The 27,045-nt window shown below is 35.8% G+C and overlaps 1 protein-coding gene across 1 annotated transcript in view; it reads left to right on the plus strand.

Annotated features, from left to right (window-relative positions):
* Sym (symplekin scaffold protein) overlaps positions 1–27,045 on the plus strand; it is a 662,620-nt gene that overhangs the window by 41,574 nt on the left and 594,001 nt on the right. Inside the window, exons 3-4 of the mRNA XM_090376545.1 lie at positions 10,439–10,512; positions 18,459–18,585. Coding sequence (XP_090232671.1) covers positions 10,439–10,512; positions 18,459–18,585 — 201 coding nt within the window. The remainder of the gene's footprint in view (positions 1–10,438; positions 10,513–18,458; positions 18,586–27,045) is intronic.

Raw genomic sequence — 27,045 nt, forward strand, 5'->3', positions numbered from 1 at the left:
AGTTGCTAATGCTTCTACAAACCAAACAAACAAGTTGTATGTTGTAGTTCAAACTTCCTCCGACAGATGATAGTACAGAGATTATCCAGTAGACTGCCAGGTTGCAAGTAACAGCCAATTTCATTAGTAGTGCTAACTTTCCGTGTCATGATTTTGCGTTGGAGAAATGAATGAATATCAAATTTTGCTTTAAACTGGGAAAAACTGTAACAGAAACATGAAATGTTATAAACTGTTTATGGTGATGAAACATTAAGTTGTGCCAGTGTGCTCAAATGGTATAAGCGGTTAAAAGATGGATGTGAGGATCTTAGTAATGACCCAAGAAGTGGGCATCTGTCAACTTGTCAAAATGAGGTCAGAGTTGCAAAGGTTTGGCAAATTGTGATGAGAGATTTCGTTTGACCCTCAGAATGTATGGCTAATGGGTTTTGGTATGAATAAAGAGATGATTCATCAAATTCTGCCTGAAGATTTAGGGAAAAGTAAGATCTGTGCAAAATTTGTTATATGAAATTTTGCAAAGATCACTGAGGCCACTGTGTCGACAGTGGCCTCACAAATGAGCAGAAGCACCAAAGAGTGTCATCATGTGAAGGACTCATCATTTAGACTCATCAAGACAATCTTAATTTTCTCGACTGTATTGTTACTGGAGATAAGAGTTGGGTGTTTCAGTATGACCTGGAGACAAAGCATCGGAGCATGCAGCGGATTTCGAAATCATCACCAAGGTCTGGAAAGTTTCCTTTACAGAAGTCCTGGATGAAGACAATGATGATCATGTTTTTCGACAAATAGTGTGTTGTACCTGAAGGTGAGAGAGAGAGAGAGAGAGAGAGAGAGAGAGAGAGAGAGAGAGAGAGAGAGAGAGCGAGAGCTGCATTCTGCTTACAGTTGTTTCTAATACTAAGAAATGCATCTCTCAGGTGAGGCTACAATTTTGAGAAAAAGGCAGCTGGTTCTTGTTGCACAACAATGCCCCTGCCTGTTCTGTCTTGTTATGAACACATTTCTGATGAAATATGTCATTGCAGAGATCAACCAACAGCTACTCTCCCAATCTAGCACCAGTCTTCCTCTTTTCCAAGGTGAAAACTGCCCTCAGGGGAAGGAGATTTCAAAATGTTGAGGACGAAGAAAAATGTAACCACCTAAGAGAACATAGTCAGTTAGTATTTGGATGCCTTCACTGACTCTTTTCAGAATCTTTTAGATGGGGTGCATTCAGTTGGGTGGTGATTACTTTAAATAAAAATAAATTTCAAGCACCTTCACTTTGTGTTGTTTTCATTGCACCAGTTTGGGAACTTGATTGTCACACCTGGTATATGTTGAAAATTTGGTAGCAATCAGCATTTATCTTCTTGATTAATGCAAAAACATACTTTCATTTATGCCAATTTTTTTTTTTCAGAGGAAGGGAATTGAAATTGTAATTGGACCTGAAATTAACCCCAGAGACCAACAGAACATAGGTTGAAATTTGGCCTCGATCCGATTTTGTTCTAGAATAATACATTTATGTGATCAGATTTCTGTGGTCTGGAGCAGAAAGCCATGACTGATCTTTCCAGGATGAAACATATTCAAGAAAATGTGATATTGATTAGATGTTTTCTTATTAAATAATGTCTCAACATCCAATAACATACTTCCATTACAAATTAGCTGATATATGCAGTGTGTTACGTTTCAGGTGTGTTTTTTTTTTTTATGAAGACCCCAAGTGCAAGAGGTATTAGAACTCATCGTACTTAGTACCATGCATTGGTTGAAGAGTGAGGAAGATGAAAGAAGATACTTGTTGACATTAGACATGAATTTCTGTAGGTTGTAATTTTCAGAAAATATGTATGAAAGGGAGGATTTCCACAAAACAGAAATAGAAGAATTAATAAGGTGAGTAATATACAAGAGAAAAGGAGTAGGAGAAAGAACTGAACCTTGGGGAAACACCTGCATTAGTGGATCAAACTGGATCCCTAATTACAAAAACAGTTGGTAAAACAAGATGGAAGCTTATTTAGGAGACCTTTATGCCAAACATGATCAAAAGCTTTTGAAATATCAAGAGCAACTGCTTGAGTTATTATTGTATTTGTCCATAGATAACATAAGCCAGAATATCACCAGTGGATCGACGATGGGATCCCTACTGGTGATCATTGATCAGATGGAAGGTTTCTAGATAGTTTAGGAGTTGGTGGTTAATAGATTTCTCCATTACTTTAGAAAGAGTAGAAGTAAGTGCAATGGGACAATAATTGGATGGGAGGGATTTGTCACCCTTTTTAGGAACTGGCTGGATATGAGCAAATTTCCAACCAGAAGGGAAAACAATGGTGGAATAAGAAAGTGTAAAAAGGTGACATGGAACAGGAGTAAGCCCAGGAGCACAGGTGAGAACAAGTGGAGAAATACCATCTGCACCTGGAGCTTTATTGGCATCAAGACTGTTCAAAATTCTTCTGATATCCTTTTGATGGAAGAGAACAGGAGGCATTGAATGGTATGTACTGTTGAATGGTAGGAGGTGATTTAGCAAGTTCATTAATATGTGAGTTTTTTTTTTTTTTTTTTTTTGTGAAAACCCCAAACACGAAAGGTATCAAAACCTATAGTACTTAGTACCATGCATGGGTTGAAGGAGAAGTATGGGGGGAGGGGGATGCCAGAAACTTTGCTCTAGAGACTAAACATGGGTTTCACACTTCAAGCCTCCAATAAGAAAAGTGGTGGTATTTCACCTGTTGATGAAAGTCATCTACCACCTAGCAGTTCAGCAGTCCATCCCAATTCCCACCTCTGTCAAAACCATCCGGTTTTGACAGGTGGGAATAGAGATGGGAAAAGTTGCAACTGACAGCTTCGGCAGTAGACCAAAATGCATAATGACCATTTGGACAAGAAGCAAGTTTTATACTTTTAGGCTGTTCAAAATCTAGTTTGGGCTGATTGATAACTGCTTTACAATTTTTGCGTGCTTTCGTGTAGGCAGAAAATGAACCTGGAGATTTCGACGCAAGCCAATCGAGATATGCAACATTATTATATTGAACAGCCTTAGTGCATTTATTGGAAAATCAAGGTTTAGATAAAGTACAAGATTTTAAGGTGGAGTGTGGAATAAAGGATTTCATCCCTACAAGAATCATTTTACTGACACGATTTGAGCAAACGTTGACATCAGAAGATTTGAAACAGTAATCAGGCCAAAGAAAGGAAATCTTGCACATCATACAATTTCGCATTCTTGTTATGCCAAACAACACTAGGTTAGGATTGGTCATGGGAGAAAGGCTCCAGTGGAGAAGAGACTATCACCAAGTTGCAATCTGAGGTGTCTAGAAGACCATTAACCTCAACTGCATATCTTGAAGGGTTGTTTGTTAAATATAGATCAAGTGTGTTGGCTGTATGGTTGGGATTGTCTGGTATTCTTGCAGGTAAATGAGCAATCTATGAGAGGTTACTAGTAATGGCAAAAACCTCAGCATCTTGACCAGCTGGGTCGGTGTGACTAGAAATCAGAAGCCAGCTGTAGTTGTGAATATTAAAATCGCCAAGGAAAATTACCTTACTGTAAGGAAAGTTGGGCTGGAGAAAGTTGAGTTTTAAATCAAAGAAGACAGAGTTCCAAGTGATTAATGGAGGTGGGAGAACGATAGAGGTAACAGATGAATTTAATAGAATGGGGCAGAGAGATTTTAAGCCAGAGAAAATTGAAAAGAGGAGATTTCAAATTACTTAGTCTCTGATAGGGAATATCAGAGCGGACATATGCAAAAGTACCACCTTTTGCATATGAAAGGAATTTTACAGCAAATAATTAGGATGACTGAGATGAGCAGTGGTTGAATAAACTGATAATTGGGATTTTGTCAGAAAAAGTGTGTGGGGTTTGGCAGACTGTAAGTAGAAATTGACATCACTGAGATTGGAACTGAGACCATGTATGTTGGTAAAACGAACAACGAAGTATTTGGGAGGTTTAGATCTTTTTTGCAGATAAGTTTGTTCTATTAGTTTGACTATTCATGATTTATTCAGTAGTAAGAAAAGGTAGGGAGAACATGTATGAAGTAATGAAGTTTTTGGATATATGGTGTATACATGGCAACAATATACCCTGCCCCTTGACATAATGTTGCCTCGACAATGCCCCCGCATACACACTACTTGGACTCTCTCCAGTCACTATCTGGCAGAGTAGAGGTAGTGAGATTATACACTAACTGAACTGGAAGCCTCCTAGAGAGTTACCAGTATGTTCGGTCCAGTGGACTATCTAGAAGCCGGCCAGTAAACACCGTTTTGATCTCCCCATGATATCCATCATAATCTCAAAAGACATCAATCATACTGCATGATGGAAGAGATGGGAGCAGGTGCCAGATCTCTGCTCTGGAGACTGAACTTTGGTTCCACCACATCAAATAAATCTCCAATAAGCAAAGTGGTGTTATTGCACCACTTTGCTTATTTGATGATGAGTCGTCTATCGCCTAGCATTGCCTGGTAACTCAGAGGGGCAGAAACCGTGTGGTGTGGATGCTACACCTCGACCCCTGCTTAAGTTGGTTCGCACTTGGGTGATCACCTCCAGTATATTAGATGCCGCATTTCAGGGTTTGCACATGGTGGTTATACCCAGGATTACTAACAGTCCCACCATCGTGAAGGTGCAAGCACAGGATTTGGTTGTCACCAAATGGCTGGACTTCGGGAGAAATCTTGTCTGGCCAGTTTGATTGTATACTGTAATGAAATCACAAAAGAACTGGATGCAAAAAATAATTTTGATACCATGTACTTGGGTTTTAGGAAAGCCTTTGATACTATTGCACACAAAAGACTACTGTACAAATTGGACTATTGTGGCATTAAGGGCAAGTTACTGCTATGGATAAAGGGATGGATGAGTGGTTATGAATGAACACAGCTCTCCATGAACTAATGTTATTAGTGGAGTACTTCAGGGTTCAGTGCTCTGCCCATCATTATTTTTTGTATTTATTAATGATATTGATGAAGGCATATCAGGCTTAATGTCAAGTTTGCAGATGGTGTAAAGATTGGCAGGGTGGTTAGTAATAGTAATCAGGGTGATCTGCTGCAACAAGAGCTAAATAAATACCTATTCAATTTTTCACAACCTGTGCAGGGTCATCAACAGTTACCCCATTGACAGAGTATTTAAATAAGTAAGTTAAACTTCTACACAACAGTACTACTTAATAATTGAAGATGCTTCTATTTCCACAGTAATTTAGAAATGATGTAGATAAATGATTTAAAAAAGTTTAAATGATACAATAAGTCAGACAGAGATGAGATTTTTCATAGTTACATGTCACCAGGTAAATAATTACAAAATTAAAATTCCTGTACATTTAAAAATAAAACTTCTTCATATCATTCATACTCTTCTGAAAGAACTGATTCTTTGCCATTCAGCACACATCACAATGCAAAACAACAATGGTTAGGTGTAACTAATGCAGTAATAATTGCAGTAATAACCCTGCTAAATAATACTGAAGAATCCGTTCAGTGTTACCAGTTGTTCTTTTCGACAGTTTGTGTTAGTTATCTAATGGCACCAGGGGTTTCCCCCAATCTGCATTCTTTTGGACAGTGCTTTGCAACAGAAAAATTTATTTTCTGTACAAAACAAATCTAATGAAAGCTAATAGTTAGGCTTTACTACTGATATCAGTCAATTCACGCATTTGAAATGCAAATATTTTATCTGCAATATGGGCAAATACTTATTATTCAATTATGAATGCCATTTTTTGAGTACATCTAATAGTTGTCTTTAAAAAGAGGAACTTTTAAAATTCCTTTGTCAGTTTAATTTCCCAATATGGTTTTTTACTATTTAGTTGGTGCTTAATATACTATTTTAATGATTTTTAGGACTTTTTTTGCAACACACAACACACCAAAGATGTTTGCAACAGACGAAAATGCTATTCTCAGCTGTTAGGAAACACTGCTGTATGATAAACACGATATGTTGATTTCCCCCCCTCCCCTCCCAAGAACATGAATTTTATACAATTCTTTAATAGCTACAAGTCAAAGGTTTTGAACTACCCTTAATTCTGACACACACACACACACACACACACACACACACACACAGTTTGTTTCCTGGATACAAAAACCCGATGACTTAGCATTGTTAAACGTCAGCTATCACATTTCAGACCATATTTATAATTGTTTCAATTCATTTTGATGCAAATATAGCCTGGTTCTGCTGATTAACCACTTGCCAACTTTTTTGTTATCAGCAAACTTTGAGAGCTTTCCCTATACTTCATCATCAACGGGGTTCAAAAAATCCTGTCACCAGGACAGCTAAGAATCTGGCCAGGCAACCAGTAATTTACAGTTTAGTGTAACAGCTGCGTAGCTGAACTACTGTGGTTAGTGCCCTGTAAAAAGTTTGGCACAACATTCAAAAGTACGGTACTCTTTGTACAGGTGTGCTATCAACAGCAGTCTGTTATGGAACATTATATTGGTTGAAGGAACGTGAAGAAGAATAGTGCAATCAGTCACATTGGAATTTTGTAGGATAGTGAAGAAACTAAAGTTAATGGAGGGTATTTTGTAATTAGTTTTGTTTGCAACTGTTCTTTTGTTACACAGTTTTTTATTCAATTTTAATAAATATTACATAAATAAATAATAAATAAATAAAGAATTCATGGGGTTCCTGGGCAACACGACACTGTCACCCCTCTCGGTAGTGGATGAACCCACCGCTTGGCAGGTATATAGGTGCACTGCATTCACGTAGACGGTAATTCGATGTCGGTATGGATAAACGTGAGCTAACCGACTGAAATAGGAATGATAGCGAGTGCCCAACTCATGGGTCACTCTATTGCGGAGGTGGTACAGAAATTTCACCATCTCCATTCGACAGTATCAAGAGTATATCAGGAATACGCCATTTCCTGAATAACATCTCATTGTGGGCAGAGAAAGGTGTGTATGAATGTGGCTGTCGTTGTCTGTCTCGCATTGTTTCAGCCAACTGAAATCGTGTATGATCGAATTCGTGTAGCGTAAACATGTGTTATACGAGGACTGACTGTATATCTATTTGACAACTGTCTTTCTCAATTTGAATTTATGCCCCCTCAGGTTTGTAATCTGAGCAAGAGGAAGAATCCCATCAGAATTGAGCCTGCTCAACCCATTCAAGGCCTTACATAGTTCAATCAGATCACCTCGCAGGTGCCTAGTCTCCAGATACTGCAATTTACAGAACTTAAGCCTTTCTTGGTAAGAGGACCCCTTCGTTCCCCTCACCAATCTTGTAGCCCTTCTCTGTATTTGCTCAAGCAACTCTACGTTCTTCCTAAAATGAGGCCTTGAGACCTGTATGCAGTACTCAAGGCATGGTCTGACCGTTGCCTTATACAAAGTGATAATCACCTCCTTTTCCCTACTAGCAAAATTCCTGTATATCATTGACAAAGACCCCCATGATCTGCTCTGGCAGCCTGTCTGCACTGCTCAGAAAATTTTATATTTGATTGCACAATTACTCCCAGGTCTTTTTCATTTTCTACCACCCTGAATGTAGTACCACACAGTTTGTTCATTTCTCTGGGGTTACTTCTACCTATATGCAGTAGTAGTAGTAGTGGCATGTGATGCAAGAAAGCAAGTGTATGAGCTTATGCAGCATCAGCCAAAAAAAAAAAAAAATCACACCATTCCCTCAAAATGCCTGTCCAGTTCCTCCTTAAATTTATTTAGCTTATCGACTTCCATCTAATCATAATGACAAACTTCCATCTGTCATTGTTTCCACAATGACAGATGGAAGTTTGTTCCAGCAATTAACCACCCGCTGGCTAAAGGCAAATTTCTGCACATCTATTCTACATCTGTCTTTTCTTAATTTGAATTTATGCCTCCTTAGGTTCGTAATCTGAACAAGTGGAAGGATCCCATCAGAATTCAGCTTGCTCAACCCATTCAAGGCCTTATACACCTCAATCAGATCACCACACAGGTGCCTAGTCTCCAGCCACTGCAATTTGCAGAACTTAAGCCTCTCTTGGTAAGAGGATCCCTTCATTCCCCTCACCAATCTTGTTGCCCTTCTCTGTACACGCTCAAGAAAATCTGCATCCTTCCTAAAATGAGGCCTCCAGACCTGTACTCAAGGCGCGGCCTGACCATTTCCTTATACAGAGGGACAATCACCTCCTTCTCCCTGCTAGCAAAATTCTTATATATCTTGACAAAACCTCATGATCTGCCCTGGCAGCCTGTCTGCATTGCTCAGAAAACTTCATATCTGACTGCACAATTACTCCCAGGTCTTTTTCATTTTCTACCACCTTAAGTGTAGTACCACACAGTTGGTATGTTTCTCTGGGGTTACTTCTACCCATATGCAGTACTTTGCATTTGTCAATGTTCAGTTGCCACTTCTTAGCCCATCTACCCAAATTATCTAGATCCTGTTGCAGTAGCACACTGCCATTACTGTCATTAACAACCCTGCCAACCTTTGTATCATCTGCAAACTTCGACACTAAGCCTGATATACTTTCATCAATATCATTGATAAATATACAAAACAACAGAGGACCCAACAACGAACCCTGTGGGACTCCACTAATAACATTAGTCCACAAGGAGCAGCACCCATTAATTACCATCCTCTGTCTTCTTCCACTCAACCATCCTTTTATCCATTGTAGCAACTTACCCTTAATGCCATTCTGCTCCAGTTTGTACAATAGTCTTCCATGCGCAACAGTGTCAAAAGCTTTCCTGAAATCCAAATATATGATATCAAAATTATTTTTTGCATCCAGTTCCTTGGTAACCACATCATAATATCCTATCAAATTTGTCAGACAAGACTTTCCCTTAATAAACCCATGCTGTGTCTGAATTATTGCTGCAGTCTTGTCTAGATGATCCTACAATGCATCTTTAACCAGTGACTCCATTATTTTACCCGGAACAGAAGTTAAACTAACTGGTCTGTAATTGCTCATGTCACTCTTCGATCCCCCTTTGTGAATTGGGGATACATTTGCACATCTCCAGTCTGTGGGGACCTCTCCTGAGTCCAAGGATGCTCTCATAATTATGGCTGAGGGTTTGCTTAGTTGCTTTGCCACCTCCCTTAATATAACTGGGATCTATATTCTTTAATATAGATCCCATCCACCCCAGGTGCCTTTCTTATGTTTAACTTCAACAATTTCTCCTCCACTTTGCTCTCAGTTATTACAAAATCATTAAGCACCAATTTGATAACCTGCTACAATTTGATAACCTTCTGCCATTTTCAAACCTTAATAACTCCTCATGTGTGAATGTAGATGCAAAATACTCATTCAGTTTGTTTGCTATCTGAGCAGGATCATCAACAGTCGAACCATCGATATCAAGTGGACTAATCAGATTCATCCCCTTCCTTTTAGAGTTTATATAAGTAAAGAAATCCTTGCTGTTTTTCTCAGCATCTTTTGCCAACGATTTCTCATAATCTGCCTTTGCCTGCCTAACCTCCTTTGTGACCTGATTACAGACTAGCTTATATCTGCCATAGGCTTCTGAGTCGCTTGATAATTTATATGCATCCCATGCATTTTTCTTCTCTGTCACGAGTCTCATTAGTTCATTTGATAACCATTTAGGCCTAAACCTTGAACAATATTTTTTAATAGGTATGAAACTTTTAGTAGCATCCACGATTAATTCCTTGAATGCTTCCCACTTAGAACTTACTGTTGGTAACATCGTCAGTTGATCCCACTGTACAGAATTTAAAAACTGTCTGAGACCACTGTACTCACCTTTACGGAAGAAAAAACCCAAAAACCCATTGACAAATGCAAGTACTTTGCATTTGTCAATGTTAAACTTCAGTTGCCACTTGTCAGCCCATCTGCCAAACCTGCCTACCTAGATCCTGTTGCAGTAGCACACTGCCATTACTGTCATTAACAACCCTGCCAACCTTAGCATCATCTTCAAACTTGGATATTAAGCCTGATATACCTTCATCAATATCATTGATAAATATACAAAATAACAGTGGGCCCAACACTGAACCCTGGGTTATATAATTGTGTTTGGTGCTTATGTTGAAAAATAAATGATGCATCCGAATTAGTTTCCTGCTTACCTCTTTTGTTTTGACTTACTTTGTGGCTTGCTTTCTGACTCTCCTATTATATATTTTGAAATGACTTGCATCCTTTTTAATTGGCTTAAGATAATAAAAAGGAATGGAGCATTTCACAAGCGTATATAAGTTGTTTCATGCAGTCACAAAAAATATGAATTATTATAAGTTGTAGATTATTTTTGTGGTGTTGATTCTTCTTTAGTAAGTTCAATGATTTGTAACTAAAGAAATGTTTTTGTTCTATCTTAGGAAATGCTTGCCTTTCAAAATGACAAATTAATAGATGTTCGGAAATTTGTTGTTGGTTTTATAGAAGAAGCATGGTAAGTTGTACTTATACTTGAATATGTGAAAGAAATATACTGATTAGGGATAATTATATTTTAGCCTCTGTTTTTAATGACACATACAGTGGTGATCGTTGATATGAAATAGACTTGGAATAAATTGTTCAGAGATATACCTATTTAAAAGTAAGAACTCTTGGCATTGATCACATTGTGGGATATAGGGTCTTGTTTGTCTCATTGTCAATGTTATGACATTACAATATCTTTTAAAGGGTTGAAGACATGTAGCTGTATGGCAGTGGTTCTCCACTTTTTTGGCTTGGGCATACTTGAAAAATAATGTGAATTTTGTGGCACACTTTATCGAATATAATTATGTGGTGGTTATAACTAAAAAAGTACTATATATTCAATCTAGGAAGAACTGATATATTTTAATAAAGCCCAAACCAAAGATTTTTTTATTTAGTTGTCAAATGTACAGATTGGAAGTTTTCACTGAATTATTTTAATGAGACACCTGAGCTTGATGCTTTTAAGCAATTTCCTGTATGTTAATGCATATTCTGATAAACTTACTCTCATGTCATCTTCATCATACATCAGTTTTCTCCTTTTATCAGAGTTAATGTCAAGAATCCCAACCCACAACAATAAGTAGTGGAGAACTGCGATAAAATTCTCAAGGCATGAATTGAAATTTCAGGATACTCATCTTTGATTGGAATTCAGAATGCTTTTGGTGGGGGCAGAGACTTCAGTATATTTCATTTTAAGACTTTGATCACATGAAATTGATGCTAATTGTTCTTCAATCACTGTGAATCTTCAGATGAGATTGACATAAAAGGGTTTTGTGCCCAGTCAAAACTCTATATATAGTGATGGAAAGTATTTTTCACTGTTGTTTTCAAGTGCTTCTAAGTGATCAGTTAGAAGCACTTGAAACATTTGCTCTGTTCAGCCAAACCAACAGTTTTCCCTTAAATGCTAGTAGCTTGTCTGTAGAAGTAAGAATGTTATCATTTCGTCCTTGCATAATGGCATTCAAGCTGTTCAAATGGATGAATATTTCTGCTAGATAAATTAGGTTCACACACACACACACCACACCACAGCTCATTATTTAGGTATTCGTAAAAATTGTTCTTTTCTTCTGATTTAAAAAATAATTTTGATTTTAGTTCATAGGCTTGAAACAATACCTTTCCCCTTGACAGCCATCTTACTTCTGTAGCAAGATTAAACATTCATGCTTAGCATCCATGGCACTATAAAGCTAATTAAAGAAACAGGTTTTTAGTGGTGTTTATTTAGTGTAATTACCCATTAATATACCATGATCTAACACTGATTTCAGCTTATTGCCTAGTGTTCTTCCAATAAGGACCCCTCTGTGCAGAAAGCAATTAGTAAACATATCATTGGGTTTTCTTTCTCTTCAGATTAAATAAAACTTCTGATGGACTCTATCACTGATGGAGCACCATCGGTACAGACACCCATGCATGACTTCCATGAAAGTTCTGACTTTTCTAAGTAGCCATTCAAAAGTATTAAAAATTTCATTACCTCTGGTGCATTCTTTAAGCTCTTTGCAGCATAAGAATTGAGTTATAATTTCAGTTCCATGAATAAAATGAACAAAGGCTAGTAGTTGTGCTTTGCCACTGATATCGGTAGACTTGTCTACTTGTAATGCGAAATCTGATTTTTTTAGTATTTTAGATGTTCCTTGTTCACTTTTCTGACCATTCTTTAACCTTGTTCAAATCATCCTGAAGGAGCACTGCTTGGTACTCACCATTAATGAATACCAATTTTTATGTCATCTGTGAATTTTGATATCATGCCTTCTATCCCTTTGTGGATGTCATTTATGAAAATCAGAAACAACAGTGGTCCAAGAGTGGGGACCCCACTCCTGACGTTACACCAATCTGAAAAGTATCCATTAATCACAACCCTCTGCCTTCTGTCTTGCAGCCACTCAGCAATTCATCTTAAAATTTTTCCAATAATTACATGTTCCAGCAGTAACCTCTCATATGGTACTGTATCAAATGTTTTGCTAAAATCCAAATAAACTATGTCAAAATTGTTCCTTACATCCAGCTTATGAGTAACTGTGCCAAGTTAGTTAAACATGATTTTCTCTTAACAAAACCATGTTATGTGTCCTTTAAAATGCCCTATCTATTTAAACGTCCCTGGATTTCACTCTAAATCATTGCCTCTAGTATTTTCCCTGCCACTGAAGTCAGATGATTTGGTCTGTAGTTATTGACTTCAATCCTTGAATCGCCTTTTATGTATTGGCAATATGTTGGCACTTCTCCAATCCAAAGGAATCTTTCCTAATTCCAAAGGTGCCCTCGTCATCATTAACCTCAATGGTTTAATACACTCTCTGGCACCCCCTCTCAAAATTACTAGGTATGTGCCATCGACTCTGGGAGCCTTACTTGCTTTATGCTTGAAAGTTTTTCTAATAAACGGTCATCTGTAATGTCGAAATCACTAATTTCATATGGCTGAGCCTCATTCACACAGCCTCTTCCTCACTATGAAGCATCTTGCATCAGTAAAGACAGATGCAAAGTACCTATTCATTTTGTTTGCTAAGAATTGCAGGCAAACCAATTACACTTGTGGACATTGTGGTCAATTAGGTCACCAGACTGAGACTTGTCCCAATAATGCCTCTTCCCTTGGTATGTCCAAACTGCAGGTTAAGAAAAAAGAAAGCTGATCATTCTTTCTGAGATGCAAAATGTCCTGAGTACATATGTGCTCAGGAACTGACTAAATCAAGAACCAACTATATCTAATACATTCACTTTCCAATATGGATAATTGAAGTTCAGGTTTCAAAGTTGTGCAACTAAATTGCCAATGATCAGCTTTTGTAATGAGTGACGTATCTAAATTAATTGTCAAACAAAAAATCTGAATTACAGGAATTATATTCCTATAGGGGAAAGGTCAAAGGATATGGCTGCCTCTCCGATGTGTAAATGTGGTTCTCCAGAGACTGTCCATCATTTAATATTTGAGTGTAATTGCTATGTTGATTATAGGTATAAATTACAGATGTTAACTAATGTTTATGATGAAGTTGATCTCCCGAAACTTGTTGAAAATAAAGAAAATTTTGGGGCCCCTTGCAAATTTTGCTGATAAGGTATTCCACAGAAGAAGGAGGATAATAAATGTTATCTGATTGCTATTTCTAGATTAATGGTTAAATAATTTTCTCATTATAGTAGAATACTTTAGTGGCATTGACTGCCTACTTTGATTTTCTCACTTGACAATGCTATTAAATTGCTGTTTGTACTAATGTTTAATAGTTGTTTTGATCTGAAGATTTTTCAGATCTTATCATCACACTTTACTGTAAATATTGTGAATAGGTTGGACTTGCCTTTTGGGAGTGCATAAAAATTCTGTGTTGCCACTTGTTCTTGGCCTTGAACAAATTAATGTAATAAGTTGAGTACTAATTGATTACTCCTCGAACTTGTTCTGGTTGATTTTTTTCCTGTCCTAAAAGACTTTAGGCAGGGGTATTTTATTGTGTTAACATAGATTGGAATATTGATAGCATTCTTTTGATGTCTTCATGTGTTAGATCCTCTCTTTGGGATTTGTGTACTTGGTGTTCTGCATTGAAGACTGTTGCATCAGAGCTATATGTTATTCATGAAGTTGAATATTTAAACAGTCCAGAAGTTGAATATTAAATATTCAACTTCTGGACTGTTTAAGTTAGGGAACTGATGTAGACTGTTTGGCAGTTTGGCTGTTTGTAAGGACTATGAGTATGAGCCTCTCTTAAGACCTGTTTACTTGATACTCTGTTGCTGAGAATTGTAAATTATGAATTGTAAGATATATACGAGGTTGAATATTTAATTGATTTACCTCTCACAGGTTTTGGACAGTTAGTTTGTAACTGACACTGTTGTCTTGGCTAAAATATTGGGGATTGTTCTCCCTTCATAGCTGTGTTGATGTTTTAGCTTGAACGTATCTTTGTAATTGCTGTATATTGTATTATAAGTTTGATATTGTTCTTTTAACAGCTTGCATTACAAGGTTTTCTAGTTGTAGGGGATAATTCTCCTGTATGGCTGTTAAGTTAATTTTACCATGGTATTGATGCAGACAACCACTGTATATTTCTAATATAAGTTTAGATTTAGTAATGTTAATAGCACATGGCAACTTTTGTATAATTGTATTATAAGTTTAGGTTATGGTAATGGCTTGCACTATCAGGTGCTTTGGCTTTGTTAACAAGTTAGTCCACGAGTTTTGGACTTCTGCTAAGTGTGCAGTAGTAATAACTTATTCTGTTATGTAAATAATTATTTTGATGGTTTCCTCTGTCTTGCACTTTAAACTTTCTTTTCTAACTTCTTCATTTTCTTGGCTGTTTTCTTCTTCCCCTTCTTCTATCTGCTTTTCCTCTCCTCCCATCTCCCTAACTAAACCTTCTATTTTCTATCTTCCTTTCAGTTGAAAATTCGGGGCTCCCAGGCTTGCCTGATAGGCCCCAGTAAGGGTCTCAGGCAGAAAGTGGACCCTGGCACACCTTCTCATGGCCAAGGTTGGGAATCAGGGGACAAGGGACACCAGGTCCCCTGCCCCCTGGCTGCAAAGTCGCCAAGTGTCGGCACTCAATGCTCAACACAACAACACACGTACTTACACACCTACATACATACATACACTTGCCGACCTTGGCCTTTTGCCTTTTCAGATGCTACAGTGGTATATACGGGAAACCCTAGAGACCAAAATTAAACAAATACACCTTGACCTTGTATGAATGCCACAAGGTAGAGTCATTCACTGAAATTATTTCTAATTATACATTACTACACATTACAATGCACTTGAACTTCCCTATGCCCTTTTTATTTTTCAAACAGTGTGAGAACTGATCATGACAGAAACAACATCAAATGTGCATGGACCCAGTGAATTTCAGCATCCATTTCATTCCAGCAACCCATCCATCAGTCGGTTATCTGGTGGGGTATCCCACTGGTGGATCACTGTAATTAACACTTATATAGAATAGAAGTTAGCTCTGATCTATATGTGCAATTTGAAGCCCAACATGAATATGTTAATGCCTAGCAGTAGCAGCCAGGAAAAATTCTGTCAATTAATTTAATGTAATTTTCTTACAAAGCTAATTTAAGTTTTTGCTAGGTGTTTTTAGGAGAGTTATGCCAGGCAATTACTGACCAGAGAGGTCACAGCTGTTCCTGAAGATAAAAGTTTGGGTAAGGATATTAAAGATTTAAACTAATTATTTGAGAGCAAGAGAAATTTAAGGTCATTTGGGTTTTGGATACGTTATAACTAAATCGTGATTTTTATGTTTGCACATTTTAGCATTTTGATATTCAGCAGATTGAAATCAGTTTAGCATTAGAGTTGGAAGAAATGGACCACATTTCCAAAGCATATAAGATCTAAAGAAGCTGTCAGGTTCAGGTAAAATTAGTCACTTAGGCTATAGAAAAAGTTGAAAAGAAGTCTGTAATTGCAACTGAAGTTGGTTGCCTCCTAATATGCTCTTAAGTTATCCAGCAAATAAGAATGAAATTTTGAAGCGTACAAAACACCCATTCCATTAGTATATAATAGGAAACAAACAGAAGTGCAGGATAGCCTGACATAGACCAGCATGCATTTCAGTGCCATAATACCCTACCCGCTAGCTTGCTCACTCGGAAAATGTGAAATGGACAGATAAACTACCCTCTGTGGTGATTTGAAAAATCTTTGAAGCAACGGTGTTGCATTTTGTTTTCTAAATGACTTATGAAGTTTTATTACATTACAGTGGTTAAAAAAAAAAAAAAAAAAAAAAATTTTTTTATTGGTTATACAGCTTACAAAACTATTCCAATGTTAAATGTTGTTTCAGTTAAATTCTTGGTACTAAGCATATCACTTCAGTCCTTGGATGACTTGCAGGCAGCACATAAGTTGGGAATGCTCCTTATATTTGTGTACTGCAGTCTATGAGAATAGTAAGCAATGCATGGCATGTTTTTATTGAAAATAGCTGCAAGTGGCTTTCCAATACAATGACAAGTTCTGTTATAGATGGTGTGGAGGATGTAAATATTATAGATCCTCTATAATATTTACATCCTTTCATTTCTAATGTAAATGAAGCACTTTCATTTGATAATTTGAGAATTGCAGTGTTGGTGGATTGTGTTTAACTGATGAAGAGATAGCTTTCCAATTGCAAATGCAAGAACAAGGCAGTGAAAAAGATGATGATGACAATGGCTGTGTGGAAGATGGAATTAATATACCTACCTACAGGAAGCTTGGAAGGCAGCAGATGTGTATTGTTTAGATTATTGAAGGTTTTCCAGCTGCAGAAGATAATTTCTCTGAAATAAAACATAATTGAGGACATTGAAAGTTGACGAAGAAAGTGCGTGTTACGTTTTATACCCTTCTTATTGAATATAATGAGTGTTTACATTTCTCCTAAATAGTATAATACAGTTCTGTAAATTTTTTTTTTTTTTTTAAATTTTGGTAAAATTTTTTGAGTGTTTAAACAAAGTATCAAAGGCCTACTGTATTTTTTTTTTGTTTGTATAGTAACTTATTTTTAATAGAAAAGGAGTAAAATTCAGTAAGTCAAATTGTCAGTAACTTTGAGTTATTTAGAGTCTTTTGTGAATATAGTTGGAAAAACTTCTTTAACCACCCCCCTAAACAGATAACTGGATATCAGTTATATGTTTGGGGGGGGGGGGGTTAAAGAATGAAAATTCTTGATAATCTGTGGATTTCCTTAGTGGTCTTGTTTATTGATACCAGTTTCATCAATTATTTGGTCACCTATCAGTTTTACTTCTGCCTTGTCTTCTTAAGTGTCTAGAATTATTTTCTAAAATTTTTTTTAGCATGTGTATTCCTTCTGAATTTCAGCTGGTACCACTGAACTCAGATGATTTATAAAACCAGTATTTAAAAAATTGAGAACCCTTCTCTCTTAATTTTATTGAATACTTTCTGCATGAAAATCTTATAGTTATTGCTGGCTCCAGTTGTGCGTGTAGCTGATTATTGTGCTGAATACATTCATTAGATCTGTGACTCTTACTCTCATTGTTCTACTCTTTATCAGACTTGTTCAGTATTATTCAGATGTTTCCCCATCCTGTTGATATATATTCTTGAATCTGTGTATTTGCTGAATGTCAAGAAGCATAACCCTGCCTTTCTGTTCGTTTTGTCTTTCTTTTCTTATCATATTCAAATAGTAATTTCTACATCCAGCATATCAAGGTGTTTCTGATATCCTTATGTTGGTATTTGCTGATATTGAAAGATATACAACTTTCCAAGTTGTATCTTTCAGTCAAAACCCAAAGTATATATTAAGCAGTAGCATTTGTAAAATTTTATTCCCTCCCTCCTTTGACCCATGATCAAATTCCTTAGAGAATTCTTGCTTATCTGCACGATAATGTTATAGTTATTTTAGTATTATATGTCTTAGGTTTTTTAGTGATACTAGTTTGCTGGTGTTTATTTTATAAATACATAATAAATATATCAATAAACTAAATAACATTTATCAAACATTGTGTAAGATGTGTTAATTCTATTCTTCACTTGCAACTTATGATTATGTGAAATATTGTGCAAATTGTAACTTGCAATAAGTTTATAATGTAAATTTTTATATGTGAATAGACTACAGTGTATCATTTTTGTTTCTGTAATATGTTATTTGTTACAATAGACAAACTGAAAGCATATAAAAATATGTTCATCAGTAATAAGATTAACTTCAAATAACATTTAAAATCTTATTTGAGTACTCTACTTTAAATTAAAAAATCATGATTTTTCTCACTTTAAATTAAATTGTTCCTTTGATCACTAAGTTTTTCTCATTATTGCATAATTTTCATTTTTAGCAAAAAAGATCCAGAAATGCTTCCAAAAGTACTTGTTAATTTAAATATGATGTTAACAGATGATTCAGTAGCAGTTCAGAAAAGGGTAATCCAGGCAGCAACACAGTTATATAAAGTTGCACTGCAGGTAAGTGGATATATACCCCCAGGGGCTCACATCTGGTGAGTATGGGCTTGGCACACCCAGGGTCCTGAGCTGGATATATCATCATTCTTCTCTTTCTTGATGATTCTCTTCTATTTCTGACCCTCTCTCTCTCTCTCTCTCTCTCTCTCTCTCTCTCTCTCTCTCTCTCTCTCTCTCTCTCTCTCTCTCTCTCTCTCTCTCTCTCTCTCAGGGGTAACTCAGAATTTTTTTTTTTTTCCTTGCACCAGATGGCTAATTATAATAATAATATAGTGTAGATGTATTGATAAAACTCCTGATCAGGCATTAAAATGATATTAAAATGTTTCCAGTTTTGCAATTTAAGTAGCAAGATGTACTTTTAATATGATCATTAAGATAAAGTTACTGTTAGAGAAAAACTAACACTCTCTGTAGTTAGCATGTTTTTTTTTTTTTTTTTTTTTTTATCTGAAACCTAGCAAAACAGACCATAGCTTGACATTGATTATGTATATTCTTAAGTCTGTCTTGGTGAGAGCTGATGAAGGTCATTCTATCATTCCTTTTTGTTCAGCCCCTCTGTCTCTATTTTGGAACAGTCTTTCTTTATATATATATAGTTGTCTTTTGAAAACAGTCCTAAGTGAATCTACTAAATCTGGTGGGGACATTTTTATATAACTGCTTGATCTGACTTGTACCTCTAATCAATGCATAATCCCCATGTGACATTATTAGTTGAATTTATTAATGTTAAATCTGAGTTGCCACTTTTCACTCCATCCATTTAGTTTACCAAGATCTTGAAGCAGCATATCCTAATTATTATCATTATCCACTGTGTCCACCTTTGTATCATCAGTTCATGAGGAGCAGTGGCCATTTATAACTGCTCTTTGTCTTTTGCCACTTAACCATCCCTTTATCCATAATAGTAACTTGCCCCTAATGCCACTGCACCAATTTATACAACATATTCTGGTTCATTTGTGCTTCTTTAAGGCTAGTCTGATCTGATGTAATGGTGTGTGCAATAGAATGACTGCTTCATAGATATAGGAAATAACAATATTTTTGAACCATCCTTGCATGTGATGACTTAAGTCACTGCAGATATTCCATTGATGAGTGCTTTTTTGAATTGCTTCAATGAATAGGATGGACAGTGAGGTTGGATGGCTTCAAGTTCCTATTGTGCAAGAAAATAGCTTTCATCCTTTGTTGTGAGTATTCAGTGATGTCATTGATATGTAATGAGTACTTGTGACAATTCCCTAAGAATTTCATTGATATCATGATGGTAGCAGAGCAGACTGTTTATTGTAAAGAATGTCTTTTTGACCAAGTGTTTTTGCTTTAGTCTTGAGGCAAGAAGTTTGGCTTTATATTTATATTAGAGGGCTAGATCCTCTAATGAGGTAATTTAGCCCATCTTGGGTACAGCTCTGGCTGCGATGTCTCTTTGTCAGGTGGATTGACTGAAGTTCTCAGGTCCCAATTGCACCTTCATCACATTCCATTTCATATTCTAAAGGATTGGGTCGTGCTGTGGAGGTATCAGAATTGGCATACTGTCATAAGTGATTGGTCTCATTGCTGAATCCAAGTGTGGATAAACAGTCTTGTGATTACTGCTGAGAATCCAGTTACATTACATTAAAAATGTAAAAATCGTCTTTTGGCACCCTTTTTCTTGCACTGGCACATACCTTTTCTTTTGTTCAACATGCATGGAATCCATTTTAACAAGCAGTACAAATAACATGTGGTGATCCTGCCTTATTTTGGTCACCTAGAGCAGCAGAACTGTTCTAAATGTGTCATGAGATAAATTAAAAGGACAAATTTTAAAATTTCTAAGAAAAATAATAAAAATATACTCCTGTGCACTATCACTTGTTTGTCAGGAGTTAGTGCCAGCCAGGTATAATAGAGAAGTTGTTATATGGAAACAATTCATCTCTGCATTTGGTAACAACATGAGTCTGGGAATTCTGCCACAGTTCCCCTTTGTTGTCATGGTTATGATTTGTTTATAACCTCTTTCTAGCTCTTACTTTGCTTTCAACTTGTTCTTCCATAATGCCTCAGCATTTTTAACTTCAAGAGAACCAGTAATGGAAGGAAATAGCAATTACAGCTGGAATTCTGTAGAGTGGTGCCCATAATGGGAACATCTGAACCAAATACGTGCAACCCAATGCTGCCTCTATATAATTATTACAATGGGCATTACCTTGTAATACCTTCTTTATGGTGCCAGCTTTCTAAGTGCAAATGCTGTCTAGCAACTTATGTCCATTGGCCAGTTCACCTGAGAGAGAGAAAAAATTCTCAGTCAGTTTTACTTAGTGATTTGCAGAGATATAGTGTTGTGAGTATATTAATATAATTACATAAAGCATTTTAGCAGTCTATTTTTTATTGTTTAATTTAATTGTTAATTTTTCATGCTTAAGTATCTACCCTAAAAAGTAAAATCAAATTTTATCAGAACACATGAAGGAAAATTCTGCAACAAGGATTATATTGGAAGCCCCACAAGTGATAAAAGCCAGCTTGATTTGAGCAGGTACATGCAACAGTCCTCCTCATGCAAATTTTCTTTGCATGGAGAGGACTGTCTGCCTCTGTGTGTTGATTGTGGTAAAAAACTTTCCAATGATGCCATGGTTCCTAGCAAATTGAAGGGACATTTAATCATCAACTATGCAAATCTTGTGGATAAAGATTTGAGCTATTTCAAAAGATTACGCGAATGGAAAAAAAAAAAAAAAAAAAAAAAATACAAATTTCTAAAAAGCTCAGATTATTTCTTATCAAGTAGCAGAAATCATTGCATTTCAAAAGAAACTACACGCCAAATCTGTGTTCTTTATTTTGCCAATTTTATTTTCATTTAATTGTCAGAACATTATTTGGTGATGAAGATGAAGAAATTGCTGAAATACTCGGATGATACTATTTGAAGAAGAATAATTGAACTGTCTTCTAATTTCGATGAACATCTACAAGGCTAAAATATCAGATTTTGCATTACAAGTGACGAGTCTACTGATATTAGTGGCAAAGTGCAACTACTGTCCTTTTGATGTGAAAACTTCTATAGCGGCACCTACTACATTTTCGGACTGAAACAAGACCAATCAGTAACAAAATTCTCTTATGGAAATTACGCAAACAAAGTCATTTGCTATTCAGTCACATTGATTCAGTAGAGTAAGTAGTAGGCGTGAGAATAAAATGTTACATCCTTAAAATTAAGAGATGGAAATGACACAAATAATGTCACTTCCCAAATTATGCTAATGATGTCACTTCTTAAATTATGCTAATGATGTCACTTCTTAAATTATGCTAATGACCCTAACTCAGTCACTAACGTTGATTTGGTAGAGTAAGTAGCAGGTAGTAATATTATGCAAGAATAAAAGCTTCAAAGCCACCAAAGAAGCCTCTCGTGTTGACAAAAGAAAGAGTTCAAAAATGTAAAGAACAAAAAAAAAATTGCATAGTTTAATGAAATCTGTTTCTCCAGGTTTTGATAAGCATCAGCCTTCTAAGTAGCGTAAGTAAGTAAGTAGCAGGCATGAGCATAAAACATTACATCATTCATAACTTTGGTTCCAGCTGTTAGATTAAACGATTTAAAAATTTAAACAGTTTTTGATTTAAGAATGTAATTATAAAACAGTCACTTCAACAAACAACAATCAATTCTTGCAGTAGTTTTTGATATGATGTCATACTATTCTACAAATGGATTTCGCTAACTACTGAATTATAAAAATACTAAATCTAATTTCATTTAACAACTTATAAGTGTATTTTGAAGATGGCTAAAACTCCAGCTTGGTGAAATCGGGAGAATTATGCAAGAATAAAAGCTTCAAAACCACTGAAGAAGCTTCCCATGTCGACAAAAGAACAAGTTCCAATACATAAGACAACGAAAAGAAAAATGCAGAATTTAATAAAATCTGCTTCTCAAGATTTTGATCAACATCAGCCTTCTACGTCGACTTCTCATCAAGAAGCTGGACCGTCAACATCACAAAATTATATTCAAGAACCTTCCTGAAGATTTCATTCCAGAAGATTTGAGTTCAAATGAATTACCTGAGGATTTTCAATTAATTCCTGAACTGACTAGACCGAGTATACTGCAACCAGCTTTGATTGCATCATCTAAAAAGAAACAAAATACACATTTCAGCTCATTTGCCTGATGTAGACCCTCCACAGGTCTCAACAAGAGCCAAGCATGAAATCATTTACAAGAACATGGGACATGACCGTAACTCCTATAAAGAATTTGAGTGACAATTTCCGAAAAATACATTTGAAGCTGTTTGTGATATCTGTGATCGTATATGTGATTATGGTATGAAAATGATGGAAAATTGTGTACTCCAGGAAGTTGTCCATTACTTCCCTTAGAATTACCAACTGCAGACGTAATGACTATGAAGGCTCGTAATACTTGTCAAGCATTGATCAAAAATTATTCATTCCAACATTTTTGAAGCGCAACGGTTTTGTTAATCCTGATATTCCACCTCATCTGCCTCGATTGGATTTAGTGACCAAGCATCTCATTTCTCCTTGTATACCATTCATGCGAATTAGAAGACTAAGGCATAATTTCGGCCAGTAGAATTTTGGGCCAAATTATAAATGTTCCTGTATAGAGGATGATTATTGCATTAATATTCATATCAAACGTAAGAAAATTCACAAATAGAGTTATTTAATTGTTGTGGTTCGTAAACGAGGTGTAAGGGCTTGGTTAAAGTATCTACAAATCCTTTGTATTGTCTGTATGATATTGAGATTGATGAAACATCATTTGATGAAGACATGGAACTCCTCAGTGATGCTTCTGCATGTGATGAAATGAGCGAAGCTATACCTTTTGAAGAAAGTTTAGTTGGTCAACAAACAAACCCTTTTATAGAGGTATGACAAATATTTACAAACGCTCCTGGTGAACGAAATGGTCCACAAAATTTACTTTTTGATGAACATGCTGAAGAATTGTCCTTTCCTAGCATTTACCTTGGTCAGCATTGAGAGTTTACAGATAATTTAAGTTACACCATTTATAATGGCATTGAGTGAACTTCGTTGTTCTGATCAGTGTGAAGTGATGCCTTATCTTCTTTATGTGGCCACGAAAATAATGAGATTAAGAACGCTAGATTTGTTAACAGTTTCTTTTAAATACGTTGGAAAAGACACTAAGCTCACCAAAGAACAAATCCAATCGCAAGAATACATCAATAACTGTGTTGAAAAGAATTTAGCATTTTTGAAATCGATTCCTAATTCAACTTATTACTGAACTCAAAGTAAAAGCGATCTGTTTTCGATGATCAGACAATTGGGTAAATTCTTCATAACTACATTCTTCCTAACTTTGAGTGCAAACGAAATTGGTTTGTCTAAATTGCTAAAAATTTTATACAAATAAAAACATGATGGTTTGGATATCCCTGACGAGCAAGCAGAAACTCTTTATTTTATGGAAAGGCAACATGAAGATGCCGTAACATGTACGACTCATTTTAATAAACTTGTGGATTGTATTTTAACTTTACTTCAGTCTAAGTGTTTCAGTCCATTTCGGCAATATTACATCAACTATTTTAAATGGATCGAATTTCAACATTGTGGCAATGAGTTGAAATTAATTTTTTAGATCTGGCTGTGTTAATGCTCAATTACATGAAATCAAGCCATGGATGATAAGCACGAATGTTTAATTTTGCCTACAGAAGTAAGATGGCTGTCAAGGGGGAAGGCATTGTTTTGCATCTATGAACTAAAATTGAAATGAAAGTTTTCTTTCAATCAGAATAAAAGAACAACAATTTTTACAAATACCAAAATAATGAGTGGTGTGTAAAGCTAGCTTATCTAGTGGAAATGTTCATCCATTTGAACAGCCCGAATACTAGTATGCAAGGACACAGTGATAACATCTTTAATTCTACAGACAAGTTACTAGCATTTAAGAAAAAATTGTTGATTTTGCTGAACAAGCCAAAGGGCAAAAAGGGGAAATCTTGATATGTTTCCATTAATACCTGAAACCAATAAGAAGGATATTGCTGCTCTCGTAACTTGAAACAACATTGAAAAATACTTTTCCATTGCTAAATATAGAGAGTTTTGACTGGGTACAAAATCCTTTTATGTCTTTCTCTTCTGGCTTAGGTTGGTTCACATTGATTGAAGAACAATTAGCATCAATTCATATAATCGAAGTCTTCAAATGATTGTTTGTTTGTTTGTTATTTGGAGCATTAGCAACTAAGGCCATATTGCTCTGGGATATGCGGTGGTCATTCCCCGACCTTTCCTCTTCATCCGTATTTGGTAGTGATGGGCTCGAACCCCGGTCTAATCAAGAAGCGTGTGCTACGCACTGCTGCTCCTTCCCACCTGGCTACGGAGGCGCCTTCTTCAAATGAAACATAGTGAATTCCCTTCTAGATGCATTCTGGATTTCAATCAAAGATGAGTATTCTGAAATTTTAATTTGTGCCTTGACAATTTTATTTCAGTTCTCCACTGCTTATTGTTGTGGGTTGGGATTCTCTACATTAACAAACATTAAATCCAATAAAAGGGAAAAACTAATATGTATTGAAGGTGACACTAGAGTAAATTTATCTGAAATACATCCTAACATACAGGAAATTGCTCAAAAGCATCAAGCTCAGGTGTCTTATTAAAATATTTAAGTGAAAACTTACAGTTTGTATATATGGCAACTAAAGAAAAAATCTCTGGCTTGGTCTTCATTAAAATATATTGGTTCTTCTTTGATCGAATATACAGTTGTGCCCGCTGATTCAGTTACCCGTGGTTAACCCCGGAAAAAAAACGAAAAAACCTAACACATACTACTCACGTGTCCAATATGATGCTTCTCTTTATTTTTTACAATATTGCGTATGGTTTGGTCACCAACATTATAATAATTCTTTAGAGATTTAACAGATGCACAATTTTCAAACTTTTGAATAATTTCAAGTTTTTGTTTAATTTGAAAGCACAGCTCTTGTGGTTTGCCCATCATTTTCGCAATCTCTAAACAAAAAAAAAAAAAAAAAAAAGACATCCCTGACATAAATAACGAAACAAAATTCGTTCTTTTGTGGTGCAATGGAACACAACAGTTGATGCGGCGCCTCCGTAGCCAGGTGGGAAGGAGCAGCAGTGCGTAGCACATGCTTCTTGATTAGACCGGGGTTCGAGCCCATCACTACCAAATACGGAGGATGTGGAAAGGTCAAGGGAATGACCACTGCATATTCCTGGAGCAATATGGCCATAGTTGCTAATGCTCCTAAAAAACCAAATAACAACAACAACAACAACAGTTGACGCGGTGCACTAAATCAGCCTAAACATTTGGTCTCTCTTTTTTTTTTTTTTTTTTTTTTGTTTTGAGTGGTAGGTGTGAAGACAGCGGCGGTTGCAAAATAATAGGTACACTAATCTTGTTTTTATTTTTTATTTATTTATTATTATTTTTTTTATTAAATTTTATTTATTTATTTTTCTTTTTTTGTTATAATTTATTTTATTTATTTATTTATTTTTATATGATATATATATACAGGCATACCTCGAATAACGAATAGGATGCGTTCCACGAAATTACTTCGTTAAGCGAAACTTCGTTTTCAGAGGTAAAAATACTATGGCCAGAATAGGGATATGTTCCTACGTAAAGAAAATGAATAGCTTTTTTTTTCGAACAAAGAAAAGTTTTATTAAATAAACAGTCAACTTACATACAAAGTGAAATCACATTTTAAAATATTGAGTCTAAAGTTGATTGTTTATGCTTTTTTCTCTTTCATTTAACAATTGCCTATACGGAGTTATTGCATTTAACACTGATCGCTTAACAATAACACTTCTTCCTAAATCAGGATCATTTTCACTAAAAAAATTTTAAATGTTTTCAATGTCATTTAAGCACCTTTTTAAATCTTTGGTTGTTAACACTTTTTCGGCAGGAACTTCTTTAACTTCATCTTCATTATCTTTGTCTTCGTTGCTAACAAGGTTTTCTAAATCTTTCACTGAAAAACCATCATCTTCTGCATTCAATAAATTTCTAACATCCTCTTCATCGACATTTTCGAAACCTATTGATTGAGCCATCTGGATAACTTCATTTCTAATTTCTTGGATGTTATTTTCTTCTTCTAGTACAACTTCTGGCCATATTTTGCGCCAAACTCCATTTAAGCATTTTCTAGTTACTTCTCTCCAAGAACTATCAATGTCTTCAATTGCGTTTTTATTGGTGTAGTTTTTCCAAAACGTTTTAACTGTCAGTTCCTCTTTATCCTCTAGTTCAGTTAAATTGACAAAGGAGGTTAGGCAGGCGAAGGCAGATTACGAGAAATCCTTGGCAAGGGATGCAAAGAAAAACAGCAAAGAGTTCTTTATTTA

The sequence above is a fragment of the Mastigoproctus giganteus genome, chromosome 6 (genome assembly GCF_048544385.1).
Source record: "Mastigoproctus giganteus isolate SK-2022 chromosome 6, ASM4854438v1, whole genome shotgun sequence".
Taxonomy (NCBI): Eukaryota; Metazoa; Arthropoda; class Arachnida; order Uropygi; family Thelyphonidae; genus Mastigoproctus; species Mastigoproctus giganteus.